The sequence below is a fragment of the Schistocerca gregaria genome, chromosome 9 (assembly GCF_023897955.1).
Source record: "Schistocerca gregaria isolate iqSchGreg1 chromosome 9, iqSchGreg1.2, whole genome shotgun sequence".
Classification (NCBI taxonomy): Eukaryota; Metazoa; Arthropoda; class Insecta; order Orthoptera; family Acrididae; genus Schistocerca; species Schistocerca gregaria.
The window spans coordinates 33,015,253-33,034,506 of NC_064928.1; the positions used below are offsets into that span (position 1 = coordinate 33,015,253).

The following is a 19,254-nucleotide window of genomic DNA, read 5'->3' on the forward strand; positions in this document are numbered from 1 at the left end:
GGAGGCGGTGGGTTCAGGAGGGTAATATGGAACGCCGTGCTGGATCCCAACGGCCTAGTATCACTAGCAGTCGAAATGACGGGCATCTTATCCGCATGGCTGTAACGGATCGTGCAGCCACGTCTCGATCCCTGAGTCAACAGATGGGGACGTTTGCAAGACAACAACCATCTGCACGAACAGTTCGACGACGTTTGCTGCAGCATGGGCTATCAGCTCCGAGACCGTGGCTGCGATCACCCTTGACGCTGCACCACTGACAGGAGCGCCTGCGATGGTGTACTCACCTGTTTACAGCATCATGATGGTCGCATCCGCATTTGGCGACAGGCGACATCACGGTGAACGCACATTGGAAGAGTGTATTCATGTTCACCATACTGGCGTATCACCGGGCGCGATGGTATGGGGTGCCATTGGTTACACGTCTCGGTCACCTCTTGTTCGCATTGACGGCACTTTGAATAGTAGACGTTACTTTTCAGATGTGTTACGACCCGTGGTTCTACCCTTCATTCGATCCCTGCGAAACCCTACATTTCAGCAGGATAATGCACGTCCGCATGTTGCAGGTCCTGTACGGTTCTTTCTGGATACAGAAAGTGTTCGACTGCTGCCCTGCCAGCACATTCTCCAGATCTCTCACCACTTGAGAACGTCTGATCAATGGTGGCCGAGCAACTGGCTCGTCACAATACGCCAGTCACTACACTTGATGAACTGCGCTTTCGTGTTGAAGCTGCATGGGCAGCTGTACCTGTACACGCCATCCAAGCTCTGTTTGACTCAATGCCCAGGCATATCAAGGCCGTTATTACGGCCAGAGGTGGTTGTTCTGGGTACTGATTTCTCAGGATGTATGCACCCAAACTGCGTGAAAATGTAATTTCATGGCAGCTCTAGTATAATATATTTGTCCAATGAATACCCGATTACAATCTGCATTTGTTCTTGGTGTAGTTATTTTTAATGTCCAGTTGTGTAATTTTTCATGACTTTATCCTAATTCGTAAGTGAAACGTGGACGGTTAACTGTCAAGGCAAGAGGAGAATAGAGGCTCTTGAAATGTGGTGCCACAGGATAACGCTGGAGTTTATACGGATAGACCGAACAGCTGATGAGGAGGTACTGAATCGACTTGGGGAAAAAACAAATTTGTAACGCAACGTGTCTGAGAGTAGAGATGAGTTGATAGGCATCGAGGAAGTGTGAATTTAGCAACGGAGGGGTGTGAGTGGACAAACTGTAGAGGTAGTAAGAAGAGTTATAAGGTGTTGGGTGCCGTAGATATGACGAGGTGGAGAGGGTTGCACAGAGTAGACCAGCATAGAGAGCATCGCAACAACAACAACCGCCGTGGAATTTCGCAAACATAAATTCGTTATTCTGACACTCCTTCGTACAAATAACAAAAGCGGTGGTGGGGGGGGGGGGGGGGGGGTAGGGGAGGGGGGGGGCGGGGAGCTTGAGATGTGTCGTCTGGGATCTCTCATCGTCGTCATCTTCTTCTGTCTCCCCCTGTTATGTTTTTGCTACTCACTCCTATATTCTTGTCTCTCTTTTTGCTCCGCCGCGTACTCTTCTTTTTCGTCTTTTTTTTCGACAGCATACTCTCGTTGTTCTTGCTCCTCCTCATCTGTACAGCGAGGTGGCGGAGAATGAAGTGCATTACTTACACGAGTTGTTTTGTTTCAGACGCGGAGGGTGAACGGCGCCCATGAGGAATCTTCCATCTTCACTATCAAGGTAAAGTACGCCGCGTTTTCTGATCTCACCGCATTACGATGTTTGGGTCAATCACCGTAAATTCATTTCGTTTCATTTATTCATTCGCAGACAATTTTTACCGTGTGTTTGTCGCCTACTGCCCACTAGATGTACAGAAGTTACATATTTTATGACATACAAGGGAATTAACCGAACCTATTCTTATCAATGGCCATACTGTTTACACCGTAAGAAAATCGAATTACATAAATTATTATATATGCCGAATAACATTAAATCATACGGAGTTCGCACGAAATTGTATTAGATAACAATAACAGTCTTTAACCCTGTGGTGCATACCGGTCCAGTAAAGTCGGAAGCTGTTGATAGTAGCTTCTTTGGCGTTATCTATCAGTCTTGAAGCTGAAAGCGGACATACTCCACCGCAGTGGTGGCTCTCTACTTGTGTAGTGCCCTGCGTCCGTTGACAGCCTCGTGAGTGAGTGAAAACGCCAGAGAAATGACCAGTACAAGACGTCAACTGCAGTGAACATCTTGCGTCACAGGTTTAATATGCTGTATAATAAAAGTACCTTCGCAGCAGTAATATCCTTACATAAAACATACCTGTGCTAACACACAGAGGACGTTGACAGGGAAACGTTTATTTATTTTCCAATTTTTAATTAAGATTTTTTCTATGACTTTGTCGGAAAAAGTTCTTTCACCTCATATCAACTTTACTTTTGAAGACGGTCAGTTGTCCTACGCTCTTTAAAGTATCGCCGTCCTGAGAAGTGATGGAAGACACTTTTAAAAGAATAACTGTATTTAAAAAACACTGATCTCAGTTATAATGTGCTCGGATGAATACCCACACAAGGACAGAGACGCTCCTACACGAGGAACCCTAGAGTCCAGCAGGTGGCGGCGAGAAGACGTGGGGCGGCCGGGCTGGAGCACACCACGACCTGGGCTGGGGCCAGACTGCGGCTGCCGCCGAGTTGCGGCGCTGCGACTCAGGTGACGAGGCGCGGTCCGGCGCTGGCCTGAATAGTCAGACGCTGAGGGATGTCGGTGTGGGCTGCGGTGGCAGCTCACCTGGCGTAGCAACGCAGTGCCCTGCCGGCAGCGCTCTCTGCTGTGTGAGGCACGCGGCCTGTGGACGTGAGCCCCCGGCCAGACGCTGTGCCGTGGCCGCTATGCTCTGTTCATCATAGGAATAAACCTGATGTAAACGAACACAAACGCGATGATTGGTCAGAAGCCGTAGCACACGTACACGGGTGCCTTCACGCTCTTGGAAGTAGGTTCTCCTTATGTGTTAGACATCTTATTACTAAGTTACGTTAAATGAATGTTTAACGTATTCTAATGTATTAACAGCCAACAATCTATTTTCTAATCACTCTTTAGCTATGTAGTTCTCATTTCAAGAATCGTGTTCAGTCACAATCTTTGTACTGATGCGCTCCGATTGTCGTGCTGTTAATACGCAATACGAAAATGGCTGAGGCTGCCTCCTGCTCCGTAGTGAAACACGCGTGTGGAACGCGATTAAAAGGTACCGGAAAATGGGTTGTTCTTAATGTTTTTCATAAATTTACAGAAAAATCACCTTTCAAGTTTTGCGAGTTGAGCTCTCCGGTCACTTGAAATACAAACCCACACACAATGAATAGCGGAATCGGTAGCGTAGTAGGTCTATGGGCAGGTGCACTTCATGCATCGTGCTTTAATTCTCGTCTTAGTCACTTTTTTTCGTTCAGTTTGAAATACTTACATCTCGTAATTGTAAAATTCATAATTAGTTTTTATGCATAATGCACGTCCGTTTGTTCCTAATTACACGTTGCACGCGTAGTTCCTTTTTTCACATCAAACATAAATCGTTCATTATGGATATTTTATGAAAGATTGCTTAAATTCAGAAAACATAACAATTTTTTTAGGCCAAAAATGAAAAACCAAATATTTTTTATTCGGACTACGTCCATTACTTTATACCACCGATGAAGTCTCACACGAGCCAGAGGAGAAAATGCGGCGCCTAGTGGGCTTCGTCGATTCTGTTGTTGATCGGCTCTTTATCAACGCAGCACATGACAGTTGCATAACTGAAATGTATTTCTCGGATTCGGATAAGAAAGGAGCTACGAGATAGTTAATGCCTTCAATGGCAAAAGTACTTAACAACACGGTGAATTCCCTGTAGTAAGCTCTTGCATCACACATAACTCCCTCAGAAAAATTACCCTGTGTTCGGAATTTTCGTCGCACTTGTTTGTAATTAGAATACTATGCAAGTTGAGAAGGAGAGCAAATCCTCGCCTTCCCTCTGCTCATTCAACAAGCGTGCGGTAGTGCTGGACTTACGCCGAATATTAAGTCATTATCTTTAAAAATTAAATGACATTTTAAGATATATTATTTGTCTGCCCGTGTCTTTTTACGTTTTGAACTGCAACTGCTCACTTTATTGAAGGTTAGTTGGACCAGCTGGCTGGCCAATGCTGTCCAGTTAAATGCGCCGGCGAAGCTGTTGTCTCGCATTATCGCTCAGTCTACATGTGATTATAGCTCAGTCTGTATGTGTGTAACACAGCATAAAAATGGTTCAAATGGTTCTGAGCACTATGGGACTCAACTGCTGAGCTCATAAGTTCCCTAGAACTTAGAACTACTTAAACCTAACCAACCTAAGGACAACACACACATCCATGCCCGAGGCAGGATTCGAACCTGCGACCGTAGCGGTCGCGCGGTTCCAGACTGCAGCGCCAGAACCGCTCGGCGACCAGCGGCCGGCCACAGCATAAAACATATCCTTACGATCGCACTTGACTGTACTGGATACAGCTTGACTGCCGCTGCACGTGAAACGAAATCCAATGAGATTGAATGGCTGAAGAATACATGGCGTAATGTATTAGGTAGGCCGGGGAAGTGGTGTGCGGTTGGTCAGAGCGCTGTCCGGGAAGTGCCGTTCTGAACTGAGGCCTACGCTCATATTTTTGGTAAATACTAAGCGGAGCCCCTGCACGCCATTACTTGCATGTTGACCAATCAAAAAGATCTTCGGGTAGTATCTAAAAAGAATTCTGCGCAAATATAGCGATTTATTTTCGCGTTGTTTGTTAACCGTTTGTAACTTTCAGAGTAGTGTCACGACTGGGGAACTCTGAGTATAACCTACGCATTTCACTTTTTTCCGTGTTAAATTTGCTTCTTTTGCCAAAACACAGTGGAATTTACACAGTCTCACGTCTCTAACAGACACAATTGCGAGAGAATTGTGAAACAGTAGTTTATTAAGTTTACTAGGTGAGGAACTGAGGAAAAGTTAGGTCAGTACCTTACGAAGTAGGACATCATCGGTACGAGATGAACTTATAATGAAGTTGTTCCAAAACCGACAACATTTCTCGTTTCACCAGCTATCGATTGTCCTTAATAATTACATTTTTTTTCATCGGAACAATCTGTAGTTATTGAAATAGCATAGGATATAATGAAGTTTTGCATAATAACGATACTGCAAAATACTCCCCTCTTTGTGCGCTATCGTCTGCCAAAATCTCATTTACATATCTGAAACGATTTATGAAATATGATGAATGTTGTGGATATTTCGGTTTCGCTTTATCGCTCTCGCTGTGCGATCGCATACGAGTGCGCTACGTCAAGTCAATTTTCTCGAGACTGGTGACGAGTAGAGACCTCCAGCGAAGTCTGTAGAAAAATTCAATACGTTACCTAAATTTCTTACGCAGTAAGATATTACGTCATGTGCGCCAGACGCAAAATGATATCGACCCCTATTTTTCATTGCAAACTGTCCGCCGCAGGTAGCTGCGCGGTCAGCGCGACAGAATGTCAATCTTAACTGCCTGGGTTCGATTCCCGGCTGGGTCTGAGATTTCCTCCGCTCAGGGACTGTGTGCTGTGTTTTCCTAATCGTCATCATTTCATCCCCATCGACGCGCAATTCGCCGAAGTGGCGTCAAAGCGAAAGACTTGCACCAGGCGAGCGGTGTACCCGGCGGGAGGGTCCAAGTCACACTACAGTCAGTCAGTCATCGCAAACTTTTTCGAATTTTGCGCAGTGTCTACTTCCACGTAAATATCACAATAACTGTGGCCATTAACGAAATGATGTGCATATCATAATGAAACTGAGACATACAGCTACAAGCAAAGCAGAAATGATTTTTTTGCGAATAGTTTCTGCAAAATCGTTTGAGAAAGGTTGCAGCGGGTGCGCGTCCACTGTCCGGAAGGTGACGAACCCTTGTCGGCTACGCTATCGGACGAACGAATGAACTCGCGCAGCTCTGTGCGCGGAAACCGGTCATTGCGCATTGGCCACCGCATCCTGCGTAAGGTGGTAAACATTCGAGGCCGTCCGTACTTGAGAGGCATCGTGTCGGTGCTGGTGAGAGCCTAAGGGCGGGCCGAGAGGACACGGCTGACGGCCAAGTGTAACACACAGCGGCAGTCTGCACTTCCAGAATCTCACTTCTTGTGTTGCACGTACCGTAATCGTGAATAGTTCCGCCGTTGTTATTTAAAATGTCTCTCTTATGGCGCTGCAAAATTTATTATTAAGAACAGAATTTCCTCATGTATTCAAATTAGCTATCAACGTTTGAAATTCTTTAAATTGTTTTAACAGGATTCCCGTGGTGCTGGTTCCTCCTCCATATGATGTGCCCCTTTGAAATTTTAAAATCCTCTTAATATTAACATCTGCTAGTCTTCTCGAAGTTGGTATACATGTGAGAAGATGATACATTTGAAATAAGGTTTGTGTGTCCCCAGTGTGAGACATTTTCATCAAAAATATATTTGAACTTGATCGGTCAGGTTTTCAGTGCGCGATTAATTAATAGTGTGGCTCCGGGAGTTCTGCTGAGCTGTTGTTTCCGCTTCGCACGGAGAAGACAAAAAGTTACGAAATAGCGATACGCACACACACAAGATGGCGGTGCTATGGCGTACACAAGGTGTAAAGGGGCAGTGCTGTCGTTTGTACCCACGTGCACGATGTCAAAAGTTCCGGCGGCAATTAACAGACTTTCAACGCGAAATGGTAGTTGTAGCTAAGCGCATGGGGCATTCCATTTCGGTAATCATTTGGGAATTCAGTATTCCGAGGTCCGTAGCGTCGAGAGTGTGCCGAGTACAGCAGATTTCAGGCATTACCTCTCAACGCCTCACCACCTACAGCGCAGTGCCGTCGGCGTTTGCGTAGAGTTGTCAGTGGTGCAAAATGGTTCAAATGGCTCTAAGCAATGTGGGACTTAACTTCTGAGGTCTTCAGTCCCCTAGAAATTAGAACTGCTATAACCTAACTAACCTAAGGACATCACACACATCCATGTCCGAGGCAGGGTTCGAACCTGCGGCTCCGGACTGAAGCGTCTAGAACCGCTCGGCCACAGCGGCCGGCAGTCGGTGCTAATAGGCAAGCAAAAATGCGCGAGATAACCGCAGTAATGAGTATGGCACGTATGACGAAAGTATCCGTTAGGACTGTGCGGAGAAATTTGCCGTTGATAGTTTTGTGGCAGCAGACGACCGCCGCGAGTGGCTGCGGGACACGGCCTGGTGCGCGGCTGCAGGGTGCGTGGCCACTTCGGTTGGACGCCAGACGACTCTAGAAGCGAGCCTCGGTCAGAGTTGGGTAGGGTCGGCGTGTGTTGCAGGCTCCACGAGGCCGCGAACCCAAGTTGTCAACAAGGCGCTGTGCAGGCCGTTGCTGGATGCATAGTGTTATGCACTGTGTTCACACAGATGTTCGGCTACTCGGACACCATTTGCAGCCATACGTGGACTTCATTTTCTCAAAAAACGACGAAACTTTTATGGGTGACAATACACCGTGTCAGCGGACGACACCTGTTCGCGACTGATTTGAAGAACATTCTGGAAATCTGAAGTGAATGATTTGGTGACCCAGATCGCCCGACACGAATCCCGTGGAAAACTTAGGGGACATAATCGGGAGGCGAGTTCGTGCACAAAATCCTGCACCGGTAACACTTTTGCAGCTGTGACCGGCTGTCTGTAGAGGCAGCACGGGTCAGTGTTTCTGCAGGGACTTGCAGGGACCCGTCGGGTTGCCCCAGCATGCGGGGCAGCAGGAGGTCCGAGGCAGCGGCGTGCCGTGGCTCCTGCCGCCTCAGAGTGAGCACGTTATTCGGACGAGCGACCCAGCCGCCTGCGCTGTGACGTGTGCCCACTGCCACACTGTCAACTGTTGCTGGCCTCTTGCCGCTATCCGTAGCTGGGTCCGACACCCGACGCCCGCTGCCTCCTTCGAGGCTGTAGTGTTATTCAGAACACGTCCTGATATTCCGTGAAACGCAAATACCGTCAACGTTTTCCGGCTCTGATACGTGTGGTCGCCGGTGGCAGATTTTAATGAATTGAGCGCCGGATCACAAGCCTTGTTTAAATTAAAACCTTCTCGAGACTTTATTAGGTTTCCAGGCATACATAGAGTCCTTACTTACGCTGTCCCAGATATTTGGCGTCTGCACCACGATACTGGTCAAATCGCGTTTTTTTCGTCATCACATTTTAGACAGCGCTCGGCGTCGACTAGTTAGCTTCGTCCTTTTAGTCGAGTATGCGGCTGGTGTTCCTTGCATCTCTCCTCCAGTGCTCGAACAGTCTGCCTCACGTAATACATGTTACATTCGCATCGAATGCGATATACACCCGGTTTTCCCAGATCTCTATCTACAAAGTAGTGGTTTTATCCACGTTGTCGGGATCGAAATATACTGGATGCCATTTTTACGTCTGAGTCAAACTATATTTCGGGACTTTGGGCCAGCCTAAGGGAAATAAGCGAATCTCGGCTTCCGATTTTTCAGCCGCAATCTCTTTTTCAGGCGTTCTTGATGATGACGGCAGAGCCCGCTCGACGTGACGATCTGAGCACCCGTTCCTTCTCCCCACTATTAGTAACATACTGAAGTAGATCATTAATATGTTTCAACTCATTCTTAGCAGATCTCGAGACTTTCGTTTTCCAGTGTTACATATTTGTCCACCTCTGTTCCCTAGAAATTTCGACAGTCCTGTCTTTCTAGATCGACTTACCCAATACTAAGGTGTAAATCATTTGTGTCATTTGTTCTATTCAATTTAGAAATAGGTCATTTCAGAAATACGTTTCTGCCGTTCGTAAGCTTACACCAGCTCTCCCTACTGCAAGTCTTTTTCCACGTCGCTACACAAAACACTGCAATAATTTAGTACAGACACAGTTCCATATACACTGAGCACCGCGAGTAACTCTTTGTCCTGTTGTGAAACAAAAAATGTATCAAGCAAATGTTTTTTGGCTACCAGGGAACCAGCACCGCTACCTTCCTTCTAATTCTGTTCGTTATGAAAATACTTTTTTTTTCAAAATAGAACCCTATATTTTTTGCTCTCGGAATCATTAAAAAAAGCACGCGAGTTCATGTCATTCCGGTCCGGACGCTGTCAGCAGGACCTGACCTGACGGTGCATAAGAGACCTTCCTGTGGGCACCGTCTAGCAGAGGGGGTACCATTGTGGAGGGGGGCGCTGGTGTTCCCCCAGCGCTCCTAAATCGATGGTGGCCGATCTCATGGTCGAGTGATCCTTCGCCGCTACTTTCCGACACCCAACGTGGAGAAACTCAGAAAAGGTCCTGCGTCATCTTACAAGCGCTGTTAGTGTAGTATCCTGCCCAGTCGTCTAATACAGTGGCCTAGGAAGCTGTTTTCTCGGATCGCCAGCCAACAGTTCAAGCACGTCCTACTAATGGAGTTTATTACAGTACGTTAAATTGACAATACTTAATTTGGCGTATTCACAAAGGATTGTCGCAAGCAAACGGCGACATGTATATAATGAATGTCTTTCGGTCCAGACAACTCGAATGCCAGCTGCTGCGGCGCGGCGCCTCCCTTCTCTCGGTGCAGCCGCCGGCCCTGCTTCGGCGTCGCCGCCCTGTCGGCTGACCTCCTCTCACGGCCCTCCCGGCTCCTCCGTTCTTCACGGTCCCGCCTGCGCCGGAACAATCAGTGCAAGCAGCAAATGGCTAATGAAAATGCTTATGTTTTGCTCCTGATTATCATTCTCTCAAGGGCGTAAATATTAATTCCTGGAGAGTTTCGGGATCTCGCCAAGTCTGACAGTCTGACGGCACCCTCTGTGGATTTACTGCAGTGGTATTTCAGAAGTACAGAAATCAGATGGCAGTTATAAGAGTCGAGGGACATAAAAGGGAAGCAGTGGTTGGGAAGGGAGTGAGACAGGGTTGTAGCCTATCCTGCATATTGAGCAAGCAGTAAAGGAAACAAAACAAAAATTCGGAGTAGCAATTAAAATCCATGGAGAAGAAATAAAAACTTTGAGGTTCGCCGATGACATTGTAATTCTGTCAGAGACAGCAAAGGACTTGCAAGAGCAGTTGAACGGAATGGGCAGTGTCTTGAAAGGAGGGTATAAGATGTACATCAACAAAAGCAAAACAAGGATAATGGAATGTAGTCGAATTAGGTTAGGAAATGGGACACTTAAAGTAGTAAAGGAGTTTTGCTATTTGGGGAGAAAAATAATTGATGATGGTCGAAGTAGAGAGGATATCAAATGTAGACTGGCATTGGCAAGGAAAGAATAAGAAACCATGCAAAAAATCTTGGCTTACTAAAGGAAGAAAAATATCTTGTAACCACAAAAGGGAACCGTATCTAACAACAAGAAAGAAAAATGACCCAGAAACAGGCAAATATTATAAAAACTACTGTGCTACACTAAGAAAGAAGTATGTGCATCATGTCTGAGACAAATACCTCTCATAACAAAATTAAAACATTTTGGAATATGAAACTTCCTGGCAGATTAAAACTGTGTGCCGTACCGAGACTCGAACTCGGGACCTTTGCCTTTCGCGGGCAAGTGCTCTACCATCTGAGCTACCGAAGCATGACTCACGCCCCGTCCTCAAAGCTTTACCTACCTTCCAAACTTTACAGAAGCTCTCTGGAATTTGAATATTATTACAAGGGAGATAGGGCAACCAAGAGTACAGGATGACGGCATCACCATCAAAGCGAATGGAAACTTGATAAATAACAAGCCAGAAGTCGAAAACATTTTAAATAATCATTTTTTAAATATTGTAGAGAAAATAGAATCTAAATGTTCATTAGGAGAACCAAGGCAGATAATGAAGAGACCTTACCCACATCATTTGATACAATTGCAATTCCACCCACCTCTCCTTCTGAAATTATGAATAAAATAAACTATCTCAAGAATAAAAGCTCACGTGGAATGTGTGACATTTCCAGCAGTATAATAAAAGCTATTTCCCAAGAAATAAGTGGGATTATTAGCCACGTATGTAATAGCTCTCTGAAGCAGGGTATTTTCCCAGATAGACTGAAGTATGCCATTGTTAAACCACTGCATAAAAAAGGGGATACGTCTGATGTCAACAACTACCCCACAATCTCTTTTCTGGCTGCTTTATCCAAAATTTTTGAAAAAGTAATGCTGGGGAGCAATCAAGAATGGGGTGCCACAAGGTTCGGTACTGGGTCCTCTGCTGTTCTTCATATAAATTAATGACTTGCCATTCTGTGTTCACGAAGATGCCAAGCTGATACTTTTTGCCGATGATACAAGTATAGCTATCACACCCAACAGATAAGAATTAACTGGTCAAATTGTAAACAATGTTTTTCAGAAAATCATTAAGTGGTTCCCTGCAAATGGCCTCTCATTAAACTTTGACAAAACACAGTATATACAGTTCCATACAGTAAATGGAATGACACCATTAATAAATATAGACTTCGATCAGAAATCGGTAGCTAAGATAGAATATTCAAAATTTCTAGGTGTATGCATTGATGAGGAGTTGAACTGGAAAAGACACACTGAGGATCTGCTGAAACGTTTGAGTTCATCTACTAATGCTATTAGGGTCATTGCAAATTTTGGCGATATACAACATAGTGGGACAATATTATGGAAATGGAACAGCATGTAGATGAAGATGAAATGGGAGATACGATACAGCGTGAAGAGTTTGACAGAGCACTGAAAGACCTGAGCCGAAACAAGGCCCCCGAAGTAGACAAAATTCCATTAGAACTACTGACGGCCTTGGGAGAGCCAGTCCTGACAAAACTCTACCATCTGGTGAGCAAGATATATGAAACAGGCGAAATACCCTCAGACATCAAGAAGAATATAATAATTCCAATCCCAAAGAAAGCAGGTGTTGACAGATGTGAAAATTACCGAACTATCAGTTTAATAAGTCACGGCTGCAGAGTACTAACGCGAATTCTTTACAGACGTATGGAAAAACTAGTAGCAGCCGACCTCGGGGAAGATCAGTTTGGATTTCATAGAAATATTGGAACACGTGAGGCAATACTGCCCCTACGGCTTACCTTAGAAGCTAGATTAAGGACGGGCAAACCTACGTTTCTAGCATTTGTAGACTTAGAGAAAGCTTTTGACAATGTTGAGGGCATTACTCTCTAATTCTGAAGGTAGCAGGGGTAAAATACAGGGAGCGAATGGCTATTTACAATTTGTACAGGAACCAGATGGTAGTTAAGAGTCGAGGGACGTGAAAGGGAAGCATCGAGTAAAGATTTAAGTGTCAGGAAGTACTTTCTAAAAGTATTTGTTTGGAGTGTAGCCTTGTATGGAAGTGAAACATGGACGATAAATAGTTTGGACAAGAAGAGAATAGAACCTTTTGAAATGTGGTGCTACAGAAGAATGCTGAAGATTACATGGGTAGATCACATAACTAATGAGGAGGTATTGAATAGGATTGGGGAGAAGAGAAATTTGTGGCACAACTTGACTAGAAGAAGGGATCGGTTGGTAGGACATGTTCTGAGGCATCAAGGGATCACAAATTTAGTACTGGAGGGCAGCGTGGAGGGTAAAAATCGTACAGGGAGACCAAGAGATGAATAGACTAAACCGATTCAGAAGGATGTAGGTTGCAGTAGGTACTGGGAGATGAAGAAGCTTGCACAGGATAGAGTTGCATGGATAGCTGCATCAAACCAGTCTCAGGATTGAAGACCACAACAACAACAACAACAACAACAACTTAGTAAATTAGCTTACCATGGCTATTTTAATTCTCTGCTTTCGTAAGGCATCATATTCTGGGGTAACTCATAATTGAGCAAAAGAGTGTTCATTCCAGAAAAGCTTGTAATCAGAATAATTGCTGGGGCTCATCCAAGACCATCCTGCAGACACTTATTTAAAGAGCTAGATATCTTCACTGTAGCCTCACAATATATACACTCCTGGAAGTGGAAAAAAGAACACATTGACACCGGTGTGTCAGACCCACCATACTTGCTCCGGACACTGCGAGAGGGCTGTACAAGCAATGATCACACGCACGGCACAGCGGACACACCAGGAACCGCGGTGTTGGCCGTCGAATGGCGCTAGCTGCGCAGCATTTGTGCACCGCCGCCGTCAGTGTCAGCCAGTTTGCCGTGCCATACGGAGCTCCATCGCAGTCTTTAACACTGGTAGCATGCCGCGACAGCGTGGACGTGAACCGTATGTGCAGTTGATGGACTTTGAGCGAGGGCGTATAGTGGGCATGTGGGAGGCCGGGTGGACGTACCGCCGAATTGCTCAACACGTGGGGAGTGAGGTCTCCACAGTACATCGATGTTGTCGCCAGTGGTCGGCGGAAGGTGCACGTGCCCGTCGACCTGGGACCGGACCGCAGCGACGCACGGATGCACGCCAAGACCGTAGGATCCTACGTAGTGCCGTAGGGGACCGCACCGCCACTTCCCAGCAAATTAGGGACACTGTTGCTCCTGGGGTATCGGCGAGGACCATTCGCAACCGTCTCCATGAAGCTGGGCAACGGTCCCGCACACCGGTAGGCCGTCTTCCGCTCACGCCCCAACATCGTGCAGCCCGCCTCCAGTGGTGTCGCGACAGGCGTGAATGGAGGGACGAATGGAGACGTGTCGTCTTCAGCGATGAGAGTCGCTTCTGCCTTGGTGCCAATGATGGTCGTATGCGTTGCCACGCAAGGGCGTGGATTTCGTGTTGAGCTTCGTGGCGAGTTGTCCAGTTTCAACACTCTGTTCAAGTAATAGACCAACAACTCAAATTACGTATTACTTATTTCGTTTTCTGTCACAGTTGCACATGTTTTTAATGGTGACTAGTTTCGAATGCGTGCGTTCATTTTACAGAGAGTTGTTTGCAAATGAAACGACGCGTTCGTAATTAGTCACCATTTAAGAGTATTTGGAACTGTTTTCTTGTTTTGATGTTGTGGTAATTATCGCGGGGATTGGTAGTAACCAATTGCAGGATCTGCATCGAACTTATGGCGGTGATTATATTCCAGCGCAGAGGTCGAACCTCGCAATCTTTCCTAGAAGTGGTCGGATGGCTGCCTCAGCCGACTCGTGGAATCGTGGCTGCGTATTTCGGTTTTGCGCTCCTCTCCGGTTTGATCCTTTATAGCCGCTGGACACACACCCGATGCCCGAAGAACACCTCCCACCCTCCAGGGGCCGGCCCATCGCAGGCTGCGACACCTGTTCCGGAGGTAAGCGACTGCCTCCTGCGTCTGACCCTCGGCGGAGGTGCCTCCGGTTGAGCAGCTATAAAGGAACGGACTGGAAATGAACCCAAAATGTCACCTGGAGATGACTAGTGGGAAACTCGTCGACAACACGACGCCTACGACATGACTGACAGCCCGAGAACAGAGAGACAACGAGAAAGCTTGCATTCCTATAAAGTATAATCCTGTCCCGCTGTTCAAAGCGACGCTGGCGACAATTATTTAGATTAGGCACGCGCAAACTTTGCTGACCCGCGGGCCTGACCCATCCTTAAACTCGCGGCACAACTCGTCACGTGAAGTGAAAGCAAGGCCCCTACTCACGTGACGTGAAAGCTGGGCCCCTAGCGTCCGTGACTAATGTTTATGGGTTAACGCTATGAACAGCACGTCTTTCTCGACACGCAACGCCAACAAATTACTCCCCAAAACAGGCGTTGTCTAGTGTTCGTTACTTCTATGTTCAGCCCAGACGTTTATATTAATGTACGTGTCGTGATCATCGGTACGGATGCGACAGCGTGCGTTATGTAATGCGTTCCAAAACACCTCGCGTAAAAACGGGATTCTTCCGTTGCTCATAAGTCGGCTTCTGTTGGTGACAGAAAGGTAGGAGGGTTAAGTGTTTCGGATAGCCCTTGCTCAATGGGACCGTGCAGTACAGGGTCAAAACATGAATGTTAAAAATGGCTCTGAGCACTATGGGACTCAACTGCTGTGGTCATTAGTCCCCTAGAACTTAGAACTACTTAAACCTAACTAACCAAAGGACATCACACACATCCATGCCCGAGGCAGGATTCGAACCTGCGACCGTAGCAACATGAATGTTAGAATTTCCTCCTGGTTAGGAAAACGGAGCAACTCGATTGATTCTTTTCGCATTTGATGTAGTCCATGTGCTTATGGAGACACCATTAGTTTGCGGATGTTCCCTTAGAAAAACCGAAAAATGATTTTTTACCATTTTCTCGCACCAAAGCCGAGACGCAGATCCGAAGACGGCTATGCACAGCAAACGGCTGAATTTTTTTTATGGTATGTTCCTAAGATACTAATATCGAACAACCTTGAAATGTTTCTTCATATCTTCATCTGTTTACGAGCTATAGAGGTTCGAAGTAACCCTACTTCTACATGAGGAATATGCACGAATATGTTTGTCTCCTAAAAGTTGGTCACAAACGTAGAATGAGGCAGCTGGTACCACAATTCTCAGCTAGTCTTCCAATTTGCCTTCTTTTGTGTGCCGATAGGAGCATTTTTTATTGGTTGTGTCTGTAGTTATCATTTTGCTTTACTTACGACGCTTTACAGCATCCGCCTTAAAATGCCGTTGCTAAAGAAAGAATGTTGACGACATGGCAATAATTGTAAACATCTGAATATGGGATGTCAGGCATCTTCTAATACTATTACCCTCAATTTCACCAAAAGCAGTGCTGTAATGAGTCCACAGCGGACAACAACAGAAAAACGAGAAAGAATAGAGAAAAGAGTATGCTACTTTGAAGTAGCCAATCTCACATATAAACCTACCCAAGAAAGAACTTGGATTTTGATCGGCGTTGAATATTTGTAGTGTAGAGCGTAAGAAGGGACACACACTTTTTTATAGGTGTCCATGTGGCCGTTAAGGACCTGAAACTCTTCGTTGAATAATGTTGACTGTATTTATGAATAAATACCGTTGAAACGATAACATATAAAAAGAAGTGAAATGAAAGTTCGATGACATTTTAATGTACGTTATAACTGTGCATCCTGATTTGTAGAAAATTTTTTTTTTTTGGAATCCCCTCCCACCATCGTCCACTATATTCTTTTTCGTTTCGACAGTTGAGTAATAGGAAAACGTACAGCACAGTTATTAGCTATTTCAGTTATACATGATGAAAGTGGTATTTAAAACACAACTTTTGTCAGAAATAAGCAGGAAATACAATTTCTCTAGATGACTGTATGTCGGCCCAATATGTGTTCGCTTCGATGCCATTTGTCATATTGTGTTGTTTAATAGAACTTTGACAGATGTTCCACGGTGTACGTATTCTTTCAGTTTTATGAAATTTGAAATATCTTGTGCTGTAACGGTTTTTTTTCTTTTTAAATCTTGTGTATTTTTGATTTGTTTTCAAGTTGTAACTTTTTCATAATAACTACTTTATATCTGAAATTGTTTGTACATTATTTTTGTAACATTACTGTAAATCTATGCTATAATCAGGAAGCGCAGAATTATTCGAGACATAAAAAATTCTAAACGAACCTTTATTTGACGAACCAAGCTTTTGCTATTAGTCAAATGTCGAAATGAAAAGCAAAAGAGCGGGTTGGGGGTGGGGGGACGGAATGTCAATAACAATGACTTTTTGGATAAATATGGGTGCCCCCTTCTAACGTACATTAAAAATCATAGAACTTTCATTTGACTTCTTTTTTTACACATGTTACCGTTTGAAAGATATTCATTCAGAAATATTAAACTCAGGTTTTCTTCTCTTCAAGGGGGTATTTCACCCTTAAGTTAGACCGTATGGCCACATACAAAAAAAGTGTGTTATCATGCTCTACACTGCCACGTATACAAGGCCGATCAAAACAGAAGTGTGCACCATGGGTACTTTAACTCAGTAACGCTACAAAGTTTTTCCGCGCGTGGGAATGAAGCCAGCCGAGCGCCACATCGGCCCGCGTGCCGCTGGTTGCCCCCGCTCATATTAGACTGGCTGTATTTTTGTCGAGTGCAGAGTGTTTATCGAGGTCCGCCAGTCAACGTTTCTGGTTGATCATAATCTGACAGGAGGGAGGAAAGTTTCGGCGGCAGTCTGGGTGTAGCCAGGCAGCGCGCCCTCTGCCCGGGCCGCGGCCTCACACGCAGGCCTGCCCGTCGCCGGCAGCGGCTGCCCCCTTCTCCTCGGCGGAGCAGACGGCTGCCCGGGTGGCAGAGCGCAGCGTCCGAGTGTCGGGCGACGGCTCAGTCTTGCCCGGGACGTGGCGGAGCACCCCGCGCTGCCTGGACCGCACCCAGCGACGGCCGCCCTTTCTGCGATTTGTTGGCTGCGGCCACGGATGGTCAGCGCACAGGCCCCGCTCGGCGCGCAGCATCGCTGTCTCTGCCAGCTAAGCTGGATGCGTGTATTGTGGTGTCCTCTGAAACTAAGTCAAGTTAAATTTGCGTCCAGTGATATTTGCGCCCAGAGAAGGTCGAGGAAAGAATCAGTATATAATGAAGTGACGGGACGCCCCTCATACCGTGCCGGAGCTCCTGTTCCCGGAGTGTCCTGCCCTGCACAAATACTGAGCCGTGCTGCCTCTGCAGCCCAGCCGGTGCAGGATTTTGTGCTCCAACTGAACTCTCGATGATGTCCCGTAAATGTTCGACACGATTAATTTCGGGCGATCTCGGTGGCGAAATCATTGGCTAGAACTGTCCAGAATGTTCTTCAAATCAGTTGCGAATAGTTGTGGCCTACTCACACGGCGCACTGTCAGCCGCAAAAATTGCGTCGCTGTTTGGGAACTTCAAGTCCATCAGTGGCTGCAGATGGTCTCCAAGTAGCCGAACGTGGCTCAAATGGTTCAAATGGCTCTGAGCACTATGGGACTCAACTGCTGTGGTCATCAGTCCCCTAGAACTTAGAACTACTTAAACCTAACTAACCTAAGGACATCACACACAGCCATGCCCGAGGCAGGATTCGAACCTGCGACCGTAGCAGTCTCACGGTTCCGGACTGCGCGCTTAGAACCGCGAGACCACCGCGGCCGGCCGAACGTGGCCATTTCCAGTCAATCATCGGTTCAGTTGGGCCGGACGACCCACTCCTCCTCCTGCCAACACAGCCCACACCAGTATGGGGCCAGCACCAGCTGGCACAGTGCCTCCCTGACAATTTGGGTCCACGGCTTCGTAGTCGAACACAACTATCAGCTCTTACCAACTGAAATCGGGTCTCATCTGACCAGGCCACGGTTTTCCATTCGTCTAGGTCCCAACCGATACGGTCGTGAGTGCGAGAGAGGCGCTGCAGGCACTCGCGTCGGCCGTGTGCTGCCGTAAAACATTCAACTCCAAATGTCGGCGTTTGTCCTAATGGAAACATTCATCGGAAGTTCCACATTTATTTCTGCGGTTATTTCGCACACTGTTGCTTGTCTGTTAGCGCCGACACTCTACGCACATGACACTTCTCTCCATCGTTATGTGAAGGCCGTCAGACAGTGCGGTGTCCGTAGTGAGAGGTAACGCCTGAAATTTGGTATTCTCGGCACACTTTTGACTCTACGAGTCTCGCGAGATTCCGAACTGGAATTTTCCACGCGTCAAGTTGCAGCTATCATTCCGCGTTCAAAAACAGTTAATTCTTGTTCCATGGCTAGAATCACGTCGGTTACTCTTTCACACGAATCACCTGAGTATAAATAACATCTCCGGCAACGCAGTGCCCTTTTCTACCCTGTCTACGTCACACTAAGTTGTCTTTACGTGCGCATGTCATCATCCCGTGACTTCCACTTCAGTGTAACCCCGTTTTAACACAGAGACTTGCCCGGCAGCAGAACAGCCCAAGGCTGTTATGTGATGCACTGATGAACAGGAATGAAGATCGTCAAGAAACAACTGCACCAACAATCTTTTTACAATCGGTAGTGATCTGGAGCAATTACTACACTACTGGCCATTAAAATTCGTACACCACGAAGATGACGTCCTACAGACGCGAAATGTAACCGACAGGAAGAAGATGCTGTGATATGCAAATGATTAGCTTTTCACAGCATTCACACAAGGTTGGCGCCGGTGGTGACACCTACAATGTCCTGACATGAGGAAAGTTTCCAACCGATTTCTCATACACAAACAGCAGTTGACCGGCGTTGCCTGGTGAAACGTTGTTGT

The 19,254-nt window shown here is 46.3% G+C and overlaps 1 protein-coding gene across 1 annotated transcript in view; it reads left to right on the forward strand.

Annotated features, from left to right (window-relative positions):
- Window positions 1-19,254, forward strand: part of LOC126291933 (disheveled-associated activator of morphogenesis 1) — a 1,026,745-nt gene that overhangs the window by 101,610 nt on the left and 905,881 nt on the right. The window contains exon 2 of the mRNA XM_049985659.1: window positions 1,697-1,747. Within this exon, the coding sequence (XP_049841616.1) occupies window positions 1,697-1,747 (51 nt within the window). The remainder of the gene's footprint in view (window positions 1-1,696; window positions 1,748-19,254) is intronic.